Here is a 15,784-nt window from a genome sequence, read left to right as displayed (position 1 = left end):
AACGTTTGAGAACCACTGGATTAAACCCATAGCCTTGGCATATCAAGACAACGCTCTAACCAACAAAGCTACCCGGCCAGGGCCCATCAGAGCTTTCTCCCTATTTCAACAGTTCCTTCCCCTCCTTGGAATAACCCTTTCAAAGAGCTCCCTCCTCACTATCCAGGTTTGGTTTTTTTGTTGTCGTGAGCATCCGTGAAATAATGTACAATAAGATATCTACAGCTGCCTGACCTGTGGTGGCGCAGTGGATAAAGCATTGACCTGGAACGCTGAGGTCGCAGGTTCAAAACCCTGGGCTTGCCTTCAAGGCACATATGGGAGTTGATGCTTCCTGCTCCTCCCTTGTCTCTCTCTCTCTCTTTCTCTCTCTCTCATTCTCTCTCTCTCTCTCTCTCCTGTCTAAAATGAATAAATAAAATCTTTTAAAAAAATCTTCCTATTAAAAAAAAAGATATCTACAGCTGAACTAATAAAATAAAAATAAACCATAAAGAGAAAGGAGGTAAATAACTAAATTAAAAGTTATCAACTCACCATTGGCACTAAGTTTTCTAATTACTGAGACAAAAAAGAAGCAAGGAACAGTTAGTTATGCTACAATTCTTATCTGATGAGAAAAGGCTATAATTTCACCAGGAAGGACCTTATTTTTGGTGCAAAAATTCTAAAAAGAATGTATTAGATCAAAGTGTACAAGAAGACAGCAAATCGGGTAAGATTTTCAGTAGCAATTTGAAGGAAGCTGAAGTATTCTGTTTAGGATTGGCTTATACCGAGGCCAGGAAATAAAATATACATCCATGAAGAGGGTTTTGCAAGAAGGCAAAACAAAACAGCGCTTTCTGACACGGAACTCGATACCAGGGACAGAAAATCTAGAGGGACACGGGTCAGTCGTCCTCAGGATGTCTTTCTCCCATATCGTTACCTATCCAAGCTCCGGCCTGTAAATTCAGGACCCGGGTGCGGCTGCCTCTGGCATCTGATGGTCACCGCAACACGCAAAGGTCCTGCTGTGCCTCCACTTGGGTACTGGCCCTCCCTCATGTCTCAGGGGTCTTTTTAACCTGGATTAAGAATTCCCTTGCCTGACCAGGCAGTGGTGCAGTGGATAGAGCATCGGACTGGGATGCGGAAGACCCAGGTTCGAGACCCCAAGGTCGCCAGCTTGAGCGTGGGCTCACCTGGTTTGAGCAAAAATTCACCAGCTTGGACCCAAGGTCGCTGGCTCAAGCAAGGGGTTACTCGGTCTGCTGAAGGCCCATGGTCAAGGCACATATGAGAAAGCAATCAATGAACAACTAAGGTGTTGCAATGCGCAACGAAAAACTAATGATTGATGCTTCTCATCTCTCCGTTCCTGTCTGTCTGTCCCTGTCTATCCTTCACTCTGACTTTCTCTGTCTCTGTAAAAAAATAAAATTAAAAAAAAAAAAAAAAAAAAAAAGAATTCCCTTGAGGACAGCAAGAACGTTCCAAGTCACTCAGCACAGGAAGACGAGGCTGGGTGTGGTAAAGGTGGCTGTCCTGAAACGCATTCCGGATGTGAAGTCACAGCATCAGAGGTGAGAAGAAGCTCAGCTTCCCAGAGCCCCTTCTGTGTCCAACTAGATACAGTGAGCGTGTACAAAGCAGGGTGGCGAGGCACGGGGGCAGGGCCTTGCTCAGTGCTCCTCCTGCCCGTGAGTGCGGTGCTGGTAATCAGAGAGGCTTGGGGAGAACTGACAACGGGCCCTGGACCCCCACCAACAGTTCCAGCTCGAAAATCTGAGTTTCTGCTGAGTCATGTTACTCTCAGTCATTCTGTCAGGAATGCAGCGACAATCAGCTCAGGAACAATTGATTACAGTATCTCTAATGAACAATTCCACATTCTCCCTGAGGCTCAGCAGGTGTGTCCTCAGGCCTTCCCTCCTCTGGAGAATGGTCTGACACAGGGGTGGGCCCAATTCTTGGGAGTGCCCCAGGGGCTCTATTTCCTAGTAGTGCAGGAGCGACAGGTGCTTCACAGGTATGGAAGGAGGCTTGGGACACGGGGATCACTGATCAGCACTTTGTCAACGAGGCAGTCTCCGTGATGTCTCACAATCTATGCTCTGTGACTCGAGAGATTACAGCATTTTCTAGGCACCGAGTGCTTCCCATGCCTTCTCATTTTTCATTTTTGCAATACGCTGAGAGGAAGAACCAGTGACGACCTCCACTTAGCAAGGGAAGAAAGTGAAGTTCAGAGAGGTTAAATGATTTGCATAAGGTGGCCACACTGGTAAGTGACAGGGTCTAGATGCAAACCCAGGACCCTCAGACCCTAAAGCTCGTGCTCTTCCCATGTTTAAATTAACCCTTTGCCTCCAGGGCCAGTCAGACATGCCTATATGTACCTACATCCTAAACCAAAGCTCGGAAACCCCTCAGCCTCCAGGTTTGGATGGCAACAAACCTGGTGCCAGCCAGGGCAGCTATCCCATCCTGCACTGGGCTGGCAGCGGGCCTGACGTCGTCGGCAGACACAGCATCCCCAAGGAGTCCGCTTTAACGGAGGGAGCACGGAGGGAAAACAGAGCAGTGACAGAAGCAAGCACAACTCCTGGCAGAGTCCCTGTGCTGTCTGTCACAGTGGCAGAAATGTGCCGACAGAAACCTAGCAGGCTTCACCACACGGGGAGGTGACAGTCACTGCTAGAAACAACACTCGCTGGCGGAGGGTGGGAGGAGGGAGAGAGGAGGGCATGAAGGGACCCTCGAGCTCTTTCTGCATCTTTCTGCGGCATTTATGGGGAAGGCTCAGGGCAGGACCCGCAGTCACTGACAGCTCTACGCAGTGTGGTCCCGGACCTGCACGGTCAGTACCTGGAAGCCTGCAGGAAACGCAGGATCAGGCCGACCCTGGGCCTACTGAGTCTGCAATTTGGTAACCCGGAGTGATTCACACACACGTTAGAGTCTGAGAACCCGGGTGTAGAGTCAGAGCAACCAGTCACCTCCCTTTCAGCTCCTATCTAAGAGCCCAAACCAAGGAGGCAGAGTATGATTCTTACAGCTTTTGGAAGATGGGGTTCCTCCAACTGCTCCCAGGTGGGAGAAGAGCTGCCCATCCCTCCTTGCAGAGCTGTCCTTCTACACCTGAGACTCAGCCATCTGCTTGTGCAACAAATATGTCCTGACAGCTTCTCCGTGCCAGGCACTGTGCTGGGTGCGGAGGTCACAGCAGTGAAAGAGGTAGGCAAAGACTCACAGAGCCTACAGTCAGTCCAGTGGAGGGACAGACAAGACACACCTCGATGACTAAGGGTGTTATGACAGTGACGGAGATGGGTATGGAGGGGTTCCTTGAGATGGTGGTCAGGGAAGGTTTCTCTGAGGAGGTGACATTTGTGCTGAAACTTGAAGGTGAGGGCAACTGTGCGGATTTGAGAAGATGGTGTGGCCACAGCTATGGAGCACGGACTCAGATCTCCTCACGCTGTTCCCAGGTGCCAGGGCGCCCCACATATCACACAGTAACCCACAGAGCCCACCACATATTCTCAGAGCCTGCTGTCTCCTCCCACTTCTGGGGACTGGCACCAAAGAGTGAACAATCTACTCCTCACAGACAAGCCCTTCTGCCCAGTGGTGGGCCCCATCTCCTTTACACCGTTTGCTGGCTGCTTTGCAGCTGGGAAGACTGAGGCCTGAGGAGTGGGCACCATGGAGAGGCATTTTCAATGTGCATTGGGCAGAGAAGGAGACACAGTAGGATTCCCATCCTGAGCCCCTCCTCCCACAGCATTTTAATTTGGATTTAAACTGTACCACCCCAAAGGGCTAGACAATCGGTAAGAGTGAATCCAAACAGAAAGGCATTCTCTGGAGCAACTGGCTTGAATTAATAAAACAGGTCAATGTCACTAAGGGTGCAAAAAAAGAAAAGAAAAGGAAAGAAGAGGAAAAGAGAGAAAGAGAGAAAGAGAGAGAGAGAGAAAGAAAAGAAAGAAGGAAAGAAAGAAAGAAAGAAAGAAAGAAAGAAAGAAAGAAGAAAGAAAGAAAGAAAGAAAGAAAGAAAGAAAGAAAGAAAGAGAAAGAAAGAAAGAACGACAGGCTGAGACAACTTGGATTGGATATGAGAGCAAAAAGAAATGCTATAAAAATATTGGAAAATTTGCATATGAAGTTTATATTAGATAATACAGAGTTAATGTTAAAATCCCCAGAAATGATAACTGTATTGTGGTTATGTGAGAGGATAGCCCTGTTCTTAGGAATGGTCACATATTTAAGAATAAAGTGTCATGCTTGCAACCAATTTTCAAATGAGCCAGCAAAAAGAAAAAAGTACACATAAACACACAAACATATGCAAAGAAAGCATATTAACAACACACTAAAAATTGGTGGATCCAGAATGCCAGATGTATGGGTATTCATTGTACTTCTATTACAACTTTCCTGAAATAAAAAATTGGAGGACAAGGAAACTTGCTAGCTCTCTGCTAAGTCATTGTGATGTACTCTCCACTCTTGCACCTTCTACAGCGGGATCCTGAGCCCTGCAGAAGGTTCTAAAATGGGGGGCAGTTGAGGATCTCCCTAATGAGATTCCCACTTAGGCTCTGACACATGGAGCACCCCTGACCCTGCTGACGCAAGTCCCTGTGGGCCTCTGCAGACCTCTCTCTGGAAAAGCAAAGCCATGGCTCAGTGGACTCCAGTAGTGACCCTGTCTGCGCCTGAGCACCCAAGGAGTCAGGTTCAGTAGGGACAGGCACCTCAGGCCAGGGCCCTGCAATCCCAAACCACTCTCCCCAGAGGATGCCTTCCGGGGCCATGTGAAAAGGGCAGCCAACATTTGTTGAGCTCACATGGTGTGCCAGACATTGGCCGTCTTCAGGGGCTAAGACTTCCTCCATCCTGGCCTCTGCATTCCATCTGAGGAAAAGAAGTGGTGGTGTGGAATGGCCAGACTCTGGGACATTGTGTGACAGGCATGGCTTCCCAGCTGAGGAGCTGCTGATACCTGGGTCCCATCCTAGAGGTTCTGGGTTAGCGGGTCTGAGGGGTAGCCTGGGTATCCAGAATTTTAAAAGCTTCCAGGTAATTCTAATATGCAGCTAAGTGTGAGAAATCCTGGTTTAGATACTTGGTTTTCAACTTTGGGTCTATGTTAGAATTACTTGGGAAATTTTTCAAAATAGATGAATGGACCCCTCCCCAGACTAATTAAATTAGAATCTCTAGCAGGTGGGACCCAGGCATCAGTGTTTTTTTTTTAAAGCACCCTATATGATTCCAATGTGTCAACAGAGGTGAGAATCAGTAACTTAGACTGTGCTGTTTCTGAAAACTAAGATCTGTCCTGATGTGTGTGTGTGTGTGTGTGTGTGTGTGTGTTTTCCCTCAGTTAGCTATTTCAAAGGAGAATGGGAGAGATCAAAGCATGTAGTCAATGAAAGAAAGAATGCCACATAAGATTCTAAGTTAGACACAAAATTGGTTAACATCCTACAGGGTAATAAAAACCAAATCTTTTTCCTTCTGCTCCACTTTAAAAAGATAGGATATAAGTGGTCGCTCTCCAAAATTTGCTCAAGTCCTAACTCAGTGAGTCTGACTTAGTTCTAGAGATCCGCGTGAATGTGAGCATTAGGGTTGGGTTGGGCAGGGTGCAGACCGCAAGGCCATCCAGGGAAGCTGTGTTATCCGGCTGGCTCAGCCCAGTCTCCTTAGGGTGGGGACGGTTGGAGAAAGAGGTGTGGGACAGAGCGGGACAGATGGCCCAGGGCAACCAGGGTTAGGGAACAAACAAACAAAAAAAAACCTTGAACATCTGTTCTGCTTTTGCTTCAACCACATTTACTTTAATCAGGGTTCAGTTACCTTCCAAAGATACGACAGAATGATCTTTTTATTCTTACAGAAACCCTAAGGCTCAGAATAAGGAAATTATTTTTCTTTTTGGAAGATGGGGGGTTCTGGAACACAGGAACAACACTGGGGCCATATATAAGCAGAACAGATCAAATAAGGCCGCTCCCTGAACAATGACACCCCCTCCCCACCTCCCCCTGCCAGCCAGGCCTGCAACCACCACCCCACCCGCATCTCCACCAGCACAGCTGAATTAGAGCGCTGTCTGCAGGGAACAAGGAGCCAGCCTGGATGGGGAGGTTAAGGCAGTGATGAAGGGCACAGGGTCCCATAGAAGCTCAGCACAGGGTCTCCTCCAGGCTGGGGGGCGGGGGGAGGCTGGGGCAGAGGGAACCAGGAGAAGCTTCCTGGAGGAGAGGTGCCTATGTAACTCTTAAATGAAAGGCGGAAGTTACGCCCAGGGATAGTAGTGGGTGAAGGATAACCCAGGAGAAAGACCATTTGTTGAAAGTCTCGGAGGCAACAGAGAACGCGGCCTTTTCAAACACGAGAAGCAGACGGGTGTTAGCAGCTGTGTCTGGGGTGGAAGTGTGCTGAGAGATGGGTAGGAGGCGACAGACTTTATCCCACCAGTGAGGAGGGGCCACAGCGGGTGTGCGACACAATCAGAGCAGCTCCTTACGAAGATGCGAAGATGCGAGGCAGAGGCAGCCGTGGAAGGCGGGTCTGGCGAGAGGAAGGCAGGGGCGATGAAGAGAGCCCATAGGTGGCAGCAGGAGGAGGGGTGGGTGGGAACCAGAGGACTGAGGGGGCTGGAGGGGGGGGGGGGCAGGGATGGCTTTCTGGCTTGGGGGCTGGATGAATGGGAACAGCATTTGCTGAGATGGCGGTTACACAGGAGAAGCAGGTGGCCCTATTCGAATCCCTATTCATTTTATGGGGTTCCCTAATTAATTGGCCCCCAAGGGAGGGGGTCCAGGATGTCCAAGGCCCAGGATCTCACAGCACTTGTGGGGTTTCACCTCACTGCCCCCTTGCCTTTTAAGTCTGGGAGTGAGCTCTCCACACCTACAATGGCCTCACCCCACAGAGACCTCCACACCATAAGGAAGGGAAAAACAGTGGGCAGCTGCTGAACAGGCCAGCCTCAAGAGGGACTCTCAGGGTGTTTCCTGAGACCTAAGCCTCGGGACACCCACCCATGGACACCAGAGACACCCGGCATCCCCTCTGACCAAACCCAAATCCCCTGCCTCAGAAAACCTACCCAGCAGTGGGGCTCACCAAGCCCTCAAAGTGGCTTTTTGTGCCAGGGTACCACAGGCTCTGAGGACACAGGCAGAGAGGGCGTCACCCAGGAAGTTCTAGAACTGGTAGGTCACAGGGGCCACCTGCTCTGGATGGACGCGCCTCAGCCCGCAAGTCTGGGTGGCAGCCTGAGAGCCCCTTGTGTGGGTTCAGCAGTGGGGGTTCAAAGGGCCTGGGTCAGGGGTGAGTGGGGTGCCCCCAGAATGCCTGGATTGGAACTATTCACCACCCGCCAACACTAATGCATATCCCTATTTTAACTTTGACCCTCATCCTGTGTTGACATCAGAGGTCCCCTGCCCCACCCTGAGGGCAGGAAGGGCGGGAGGGGGTATGATGCTGCAATCCTATCATTTGTCATCTCCACATGGTCCCCAAACCACTCCTGATATTTTCGTCCCCTAGTGATGCCTGGGAAGTGAACCTGGCTATCGTCAGTCTTCAGCTGACCCCTAGGGGACAGAAGGGACAAACAGGGCACTGAGGGCCTAGCTTACAGGATTAGGACCTGTCCCAGGCTGGTCCCCTCCACTCCCCACATCTGAGGAGCTGTGGTCTCGCCCCTCTTGGCCTTTAGCCAAATGGAGCCCCGAGTCAAACATTACTGGAGCCTGAGGCAGGAAGGAGACTCATTCATATCAGGGGACCTGGGGCCTCTGGGCCTTCACAATCCATCACCACAGGCACCCACTGGCCCAGCAGGCTGGCCTTTGAACTGCCCTCCTGCATCTCCCTGCAGCACATGGGACCCATGGTGAGGAGCAGAGCCCTGCCAACCAAGCTGCCCTACCGGGTCCTCATGAACAAGGCTGCCCACTGTGTCCGGTGATCCGTCCCCATCTTGCTGGGCTCTGGCCACCTGTAAGGGCCAGACCTATAGAGAGGGCAGAAAAGAGTTCACCCAGAAGGGGCTTATACCCCAAAATGAAAACCTATCCATGTGCAAAGTCCCGAGAGAGAGAAGAAAAGAGAGTACTGGGGCTGCTGAAATTCAACTGACGTGCTCTTTGCTTTTCTATAACGTTCCGATTTTCTATTCTGGAAAAAGACAATACTGCTTTAAAAACAATCCAGCCTGACCTGTGGTGGCGCAGTGGATAAAGTGTCGACCTGGAAATGCTGAGGTCGCCGGTTCGAAACCCTGGGCTTGCCTGGTCAAGGCACATATGGGAGTTGATGCTTCCAGCTCCTCCCCCCCTTCTCTCTCCCTGTCTCTCCTCTCTCTCTCTCTCTCTCTCTCTCTCTCTCTCTCTCTCTCTCTCCCTCTCCTCTCTAAAAATGAATAAATAAATAAAAATAAAAATAATTAAAAAAAAACAAACAAACAAACAAAAAAAAAACAAAAAACAATCCAACCCTTTGGCTGGAGAGTGGGTTACAAACACTTCTGCATAACGAGAGTCAAGATTTGGAGCGCTTCCCCGTGGGTAAGCACACCGCTGTGCTGGGAGTGTGGTGTACCTGGAGAAGGCACAGGCCCTCTGTCCCAAGCCCACCCCGCCTCTCCTCCCACTCCCATACCTGGCCCTGTGCAAATTTCCCATCTGGCTGTCCCTGAGTTCTGTTCTTTATAATAAAAGGGAATAACAATGAGGAAAAGAGTGAAGAAATAAAATGGAGTCACTATATTCAAGCTGTTCAATTACAAAAATCAAGTATAGATTGAGGTAGAAGGAAATGATTCTATTCTTGTTGGAACTAACCTGGCAACTTAAGCTTTTGAACTTTCCAGGCCAACATCAATGCCTGGATATACATCAGACATTCCAGATAACACTCTGATTATCCCCTGGAGGATGAAGGAAGGAATGCTCCTGTATCCAGACCACTTGACATCGCTTATCTAGAACACCAGTCACCGAGAGGATTAGCATCTCGGACCAAGCCAGTGGCTAAGAATGCATGACTAATTCTTTTCAAGAATGCAAACTTTTACTATAAGAACTCTTAGCTTCTCTTTCTTCTTCGGAACACTTCTGGGCATTGCCTAGTAGTATACATTTCTAGTTTGCAAATCCTAAAGACCTTTGAAAAAAATCTTGTATCATTTATGTCTAGCCAAAGCCTCCTGACTCTTTTTGAGTTCATTTGACAGTAAATACAGTGTTTTCCTGAGTTCTGTGAGCTGTCCTAGTGAACTACTGCACCTGACGAGGGTCATGGGAACCCCTGCGATCGTGGTCAGCCAGCAGAGGCACTGGGAGCCTGGGTGCCCCCTCTGTGGCTGCCCCCACGCAGGGCAGTCTTGTGGAACTGAGTCCTTGACCCGGGGTCTGTACTATACTAACTCCGGGTAGTTAGTCTCAGAATCGAAGTGGTGGTTGTTCTTTGGGAAAAACAAAACAAAACGAAAAAGCATTAGGGACCTGTTGGCCCAGGGGGTTATGGCCCAGGAGAAAAGGAAAAATTGTCACTCTGCCTGCTGTTAAGCCTGAGCCTGTCCCTTTTCCTCTCGGACTCAGTTTCTCCTTGTACCACAGAGGGAGAGTAGAGGGGCTAGCTCTATGAGGGTCCCCAGCCCCTATGTTCCCGGAGGGTCCCCAGTACCTACGTTCTCTGTGGTGACTTGCCAAGGAGCTTCACTACTCTGGATCCAAAAACTAGTTCTTGATTTTGAAGTCAAAGGGTCCTCAAAGGAGGCTCTGGAGCCCCCAGACACTAAAAGGGTGGCGCCGAGGCAAGAAGACGGAGCAGGACAAGGGGCCTGCCAGGGTGCCCGCACCCCTCCTGAGCGAGGCGGGGCCGAGGCCGCCCGCTCTTACCTGCTGCATACAGTCTGTGATCTCCGGGGCGCAGGGCAGCGTCCCGACACTCTCCATGGACAGTACGTCCTTCAGCAGCTCCTCACACCCTGCAGAGAGACAGACAGACAGACAGACAGACGGTGGAGGGTCAGAGCCTCAGCCTGGCATGGGAGCTCTGCTTCTGATTAACAGCCCTTGGGCGGGAAGGGCCGTGGGGAGGCAGACAGCCTGCGTCTCCAGGAGACCAGCTGATCATTCAAAGAGAGAGAGAAGACAACCGGGCTGTGGAGAAGCCAGTCCAGGGCTCTGCGGAGGGAGCTGAGACAGGCCCTTACCCTCCAGACAGGACTAACCCCAACGGGAACACACAGAGGGGAGACTCCCACGTGCAGAGGGCAAGCTGGGAATCAAGGAGGCCTTCCTGGAGGAAGGGATGTAAGATGGTACTCCATGCCTGGCTCACAGGGACTCCAAACACACACACACCCTGAGGCTGAGGCCCTCTGCAGCCTTGCAAACTCACGAACGTCTAGGAGAGGGCCACCCTCAGGATGGCTCTCCATCCTGCTGACTCAGTTACCCGGGTGGCCTCCCTCCTCGGTCCCTGAGCAAATACCCCCAAAGCATAGCGGACAAAGGAGGTCAAACCTGCAAAGAGACTGGCATAGGCACATGACAGGTGCAATTAGTGGTGGACCCACAGGGTCAGACAACTCCATCCAGAATCCTTGACTGGGGGACTGCTGTGCGCAGTCCCCTCAACTTTTCCGGTCACCTCCCTGTGCCCCTCACTTCATGTGAGTAACTCCTGCTTCCTTCCCACCCTCCCAGACCTCAGGGTTACCCCACCGAGGATTCATCCTGACATGATCCCCACGGACAGGGAAACAAGGCTTCCTTCACAGATAACAGGAAGGGCTCAGGAGGCCTTAGAAGCCAGCCGTGTTCTCTCCGCGGCCAGGGGGGGCGGCCTTGGCGGGTCCACCCCCTGCAGCGACCTGAGCTACTTTGTCTAGTAAGAGTTGTAGGAGTTGTCACATTCTGAGACCATTTTGCCGGGGTCTCTCACAACTGGCCTTTGAATTGGGGGAAAAAGGAAGAAAATTTATGTTGCCCCATTAAAGGGGAAGGGCAGGGAGGAAAGGAAGAAACGGGGGAGTTTAGAAAAAGAGGGAAGGTAGAAAAAAAATGAAGGAAACTTAAGAGGGATGGAGGGCAATAGGGTGACCAAGCACTGCCCAGGTTTGACCAGAATCACCCTGCTTTTAAAACTACAAGTCCCATGTCCTGGGAAATTTGTCAGGAGTTGGGTCATCTAGAAAGAGATGACCTCCTTCGGGAGAAGGAGGGAGAAAGAGAAAAAGGAAGGAGACAGACAATGGGAAGGGTAGGAATGCCTGTCTGGGTCATCTAGGCACGCCCGGCTCCGGGTGTGGGACTCCATGGTAGATGTTCAAAGACACCCACAGCCCCTCCACAGTTAGGAGCCCAACACCCTTGCCCTCGGCTCCCGTGGAACCATCCAGGCTCCTCAGAGTCTCAGAGGGGGGAGTTAGAGCTGAAAGCCAAGTCATGCCAGCCTTTCAGGAGATGCCGAGAGCCCCTAGGACCCTGCACCCCAGAAGACCTCACCTTTCATGGCGAAGACCCCTCGGCAAAAGTCCTTGAAGTTGATTCTCCCCAGGTCGTTGGGATCCAAATATTTCACAAGTTTTTCCACCTGTGAGAAGAAAGAAGTGGCAGGTGTGAGGACCCCAGAGACATTCCAGGGGGTTCACGGAGCTGGGGTGAGGCTGGCAGGCTGGCCAGGAGGCTGGGGTGAAGGGAGGGCTCGTCAACTGAGCCAAGGGTCTGCGTGTGGTCCTCTCCTAGCACTGAGCCCCTAAACCTGGGGCCAGCGCCGGCCCCAGACAGCAGTGGGGCCCCTTTAGTCCCCTGAGGTTGATAGCACGAGTGAGAACTGTCACTCGTGCATGGTCTGCTGGGCGAGCTTCTCTCTCCAAGTCCCTCCCACAAGGACTGGCACGTGGAAAGCAAACGCTATGTTGTTTTTTTTAACTTAATGGTTTCTTTCACACAAAAACAATATACACTCACTGCAGACACTCTAGAAAAGAGAATAAATCCAAACCCTGCCATTTCCCACTGATCTTTTCAACACATAGTTTTAACCATTCAAAACAAAACATTGATAGTTCTGGGAAACCCTTAGTCAATTCCCTTGTGTCTACAGGAAGAAATAATTATGTCAGCATCATTGGGACTGATCCCTGTCACCCACACCCAAGTCCTGTATCCCAAAGCTACCTTCCCTTCCACATCACTCCTGCGATCCCACCCGGTCCCAGCCATCATCATCTCCCTCCCTGACTATGCAAATCTCCTAATTCATCTACCCTCTTCCACGTTTAGCCCCTTCCAATCCATTCTCCCCTCCAGCTGGGTCGTGCCATCTACTCCTCTGCGTAAAATCTCCTAGTGACTGCCCACTACCCTTAGGATAAAATCCAACTCTGTAACATGGCCTACAAGGCCCTATCTAATCTGGCCTCTCCAACCCTTAGCTCCTCCCACTCTTTCTGTCACTCACTGCATGCCAACCACCCTGGCCTTCAGTCAACTCTGCAAGCAAACCAAGCTCTGGTCTGCCTCCGGGCTTTTGCACATGCTGCTCCCGAGATTTTAAATGCTTATTTGCCCCATTTATCATTTGACAAGATCTATTTATCCTTCAGGTCTCCATTGGTACCTCTATTAAATGTTCCTCCCTTAGACAAGCCTGTCCTGACCGCTTCTACCTAATTAGGCCCATTATGCTATTATCCAATCATCCTGTCCTTTTTCCTTCAAACTACTTGTTGTGATGAGTGATTATATGTTTATACAATGATTTTATTAATTTATATCTTCCCCTCTAGAAAAGAAGTTCCTCGAGGGCAAGGATCATGTCTGTCTTAATCACCACCGTGTACCTGGTAGCTGGCACCACGACTGGCACATGGTAGACACTTCATAAATATTTGCTGAATAAATTAATACAAATGATTCTCCAAAACATCTAAGTTTTTAAGGCTTTTGATAACAATTTCCAAATCGTTCTCTGTAAAAATGCCTTAATTAAGTCTTTAATCAGAGCAAACTGCAAGCTTTGGTATTTTTTCCTAGTTCTTGGCAATGGTCAATTTTGTCAGAACTACCCTTTCTAATTAATTGGAGCCATTTTCCACCCCCTTCAATTTCCAGCACCTGAAATTTGATATTACTTCTAGAAGCCCACTTCCAAGTCAGCCTGTAGCTGAATAGCAGCCACACAAAAGTGTTCATCCGTGCGTTCATTCACTCATTCACTCATCCCACAGAAACATCCGGCACCTCCTGCATGCCGGGCACCGTGCTGGGGCTGAGGGCTATCCACGCATACACACAGTCGTGCACACACACATGCACGCACACTCATCATCAGGTGCTCCCCTACCCTCACCATAACCACTACAAGTAAATAAAACACAGCCAGGCACCCTGAGCCCCCTCCCAGACTCTATGTGAGCTGGGTAGCAGGTGATGGATATAAAGGCACTGTGGCATAGTGCATAGCATGTAGGAAAGCGATTCCTGTCACTATTCTTCTTGTTAATACTGTCAGAGCAGCCATTCTCCGGGTACACTACCCCTCTGCCATACACACACACATACTCTGAAGCCCAGGCCATGTGGGGGATTCATCTATTCATAACGACCATGTTTCCTGCGTGCCCACAGGATACTTCCAGCATAATAGCTGCAGCAGGGTCCAAGTGTCAGTGACGGCCAGCGGCCTAGCATTGTGGGGATATGCTCAGTGGGCTTTAGAAGATGATCAGTGAGCAGGGAGGGACATGGCACACCCATCCCTTCTCCTTCCCTGAGCTTGGTGGCTCCATGCTTGTACCTCTGTTCCTGCTGACCCTGCTTGTCCTCTTAGATATGAATTGGAGGGTGACCCCCTGAACCTGGAACCTAACAGGCTCTCAGGAAAAGCCAGAAGAATCCAGAAGTGAGGAAGATGACTTTCGACCAGCTCCTGCCCCGTCCTACTGGAGCCTCCTCAGCATTGCAGCTGCACAACCCCTCCCTTCACTCCCTGCAGCCAAGACCGCCTCTGACACGGCCAGGCGCTGACGGGGCTTCTGAGAAGAGCAATGGCCAGGTGCCCCCTCCAGGCTCTGGAGACCATCCACCACCCCAGCCACGTCCTGCCTCCTCTGCTCCTGTCCTCTCATTACCAGCACTGGAGGGAGTATATGCATGGAAGGATGCGCTGGGCACTGGGTACCCTCAAGCCACTGGCACTCATCTCTACAATCCTTTCCAAGATCAAAGGCTATCCATTAATTATCTCTGATGCAAGTCAAAGGCCAAATAGCTGCTGAGGAGCCCCAACCTGGCATCTGCCTGAGGGGCAGCAGGCTGCGGGTTGGAGTCTGTGATCTGCACAGTCGGTTACTTTCTGGGGCTGGAGACACTGGCAGGGCCAGGCTGTCCACCCCCGTGAGCCAGCTTGAGGTGTAGGGGTTTGACGACAGCAGGTAGATGGGGTCCTGAGGGCCACTGCAAGTCACTGGGACACGCTGAGCTGTGGTGACTCCCGCAGGGCTCTTCAAGGAGCAGTGGGTGTGGCGGGTGGCATGGGGCACAGGGGCAGGGGCACGATGTGGTGGGTAGGGGGTGTTACATTGAGTGGACACTTGAAACCATGTCACAATAAATTTTTTTTTTTTTTTTTTGAAGCTGGAAATGGGGAGAGACAGACAGACTCCCACATGCGCCCGACCGGGATCCACCTGGCACGCCCACCAGGGGCGAGGCTCTGCCCACCAGGGGGCGATGCTCTGCCTCTCCGGGGCGTCGCTCTGCCGAGACCAGAGCCACTCTAGTGCCTGGAGCAGAGGCCAAGGAGCCATCCCCAGCGCCCAGGCCATCTTTGCTCCAATGGAGCCTTGGCTGCGGGAGGGAAAGAGAGAGACAGAGAGGAAGGAGGGGGTGGGGGTGGAGAAGCAAATGGGCGCTTCTCCTATGTGCCCTGGCCGGGAATCAAACCCGGGTCCCCCGCACGCCAGGCCAACGCTCTACCGCTGAGCCAACCAGCCAGGGCCCACAATAATTTTTTAAAAAAGCCTGACCAGGTGGTGGCACAGTGAATAGAGCGTTGGACTGGGATGTGGAGGACCCAGGTTTGTGACCCCGAGGTCACCAGCTTGAGCGCGGGCTCATCTGGCTTGAGCAGAAAGCTCACCAGCTTGGACCCAAGGTCGCTGGCTCAAGCAAGGGGTTACTCAGTCTGCTGAAGGCCTGCGGTCAAGGCACATATGAGAAAGCAATCAATGAACAACTAAGGTGTCAACACGAAAAACTAATGATTGATGCTTCTCATCTCTCTGTTCCTGTCTGTCTGTCCCTGTCTATCCTTCTCTCTGTCTCTGTAAAAATAAAAATAAAAAAAATAAAATTAAATTAAAAAATTTTTTTAAAAGAGCAGCGGGTGTGCAAGTGCCATGGAGACCATGGCACAGCCCTTTAGAAAACAAGCAAGGTCATTGTAAAACTATTAAAACAATAACTACCAATTATATCAATAAATGCCATAACTATAGGCTCGATGAAATTTTAAACTAACAATTGCATAGCTTACACAGGAAAGTAGTAACAATCCTTACAAGGCTACAGTGTGGTGCTACACCCTGGCCATAGCTAGCCTCTCTGAGCCTACTACTGGAGCTCCGATCTTACGGTCGAGGAGACTGGGCTCAGAGAGGGTAGACGGTCGAGGAGACTGGGCTCAGAGAGGGTAGACGCAGAGGACACCGCAGTGGGACTCTCCCTTGGCCCTGCACTCTCCTGCCCTC

General features: G+C 50.8%; 1 protein-coding gene across 1 annotated transcript in view; it reads right to left on the bottom strand.

Annotated features, from left to right (window-relative positions):
• RAB11FIP4 (RAB11 family interacting protein 4) overlaps positions 1-15,784 on the bottom strand; it is a 132,018-nt gene that overhangs the window by 81,904 nt on the left and 34,330 nt on the right. Inside the window, exons 2-3 of the mRNA XM_066263284.1 lie at positions 11,535-11,622; positions 9,921-10,009 (exon numbers count right to left, since the gene is read on the bottom strand). Of these exons, the coding sequence (XP_066119381.1) occupies positions 9,921-10,009; positions 11,535-11,622 (177 nt within the window). The remainder of the gene's footprint in view (positions 1-9,920; positions 10,010-11,534; positions 11,623-15,784) is intronic.

The sequence above is a fragment of the Saccopteryx bilineata genome, chromosome 2 (genome assembly GCF_036850765.1).
Source record: "Saccopteryx bilineata isolate mSacBil1 chromosome 2, mSacBil1_pri_phased_curated, whole genome shotgun sequence".
Lineage (NCBI taxonomy): Eukaryota > Metazoa > Chordata > Mammalia > Chiroptera > Emballonuridae > Saccopteryx > Saccopteryx bilineata.
The sequence above is the reverse complement of the archived record's forward strand: the minus strand, read 5'-3'. Positions and strand labels throughout refer to the sequence as shown.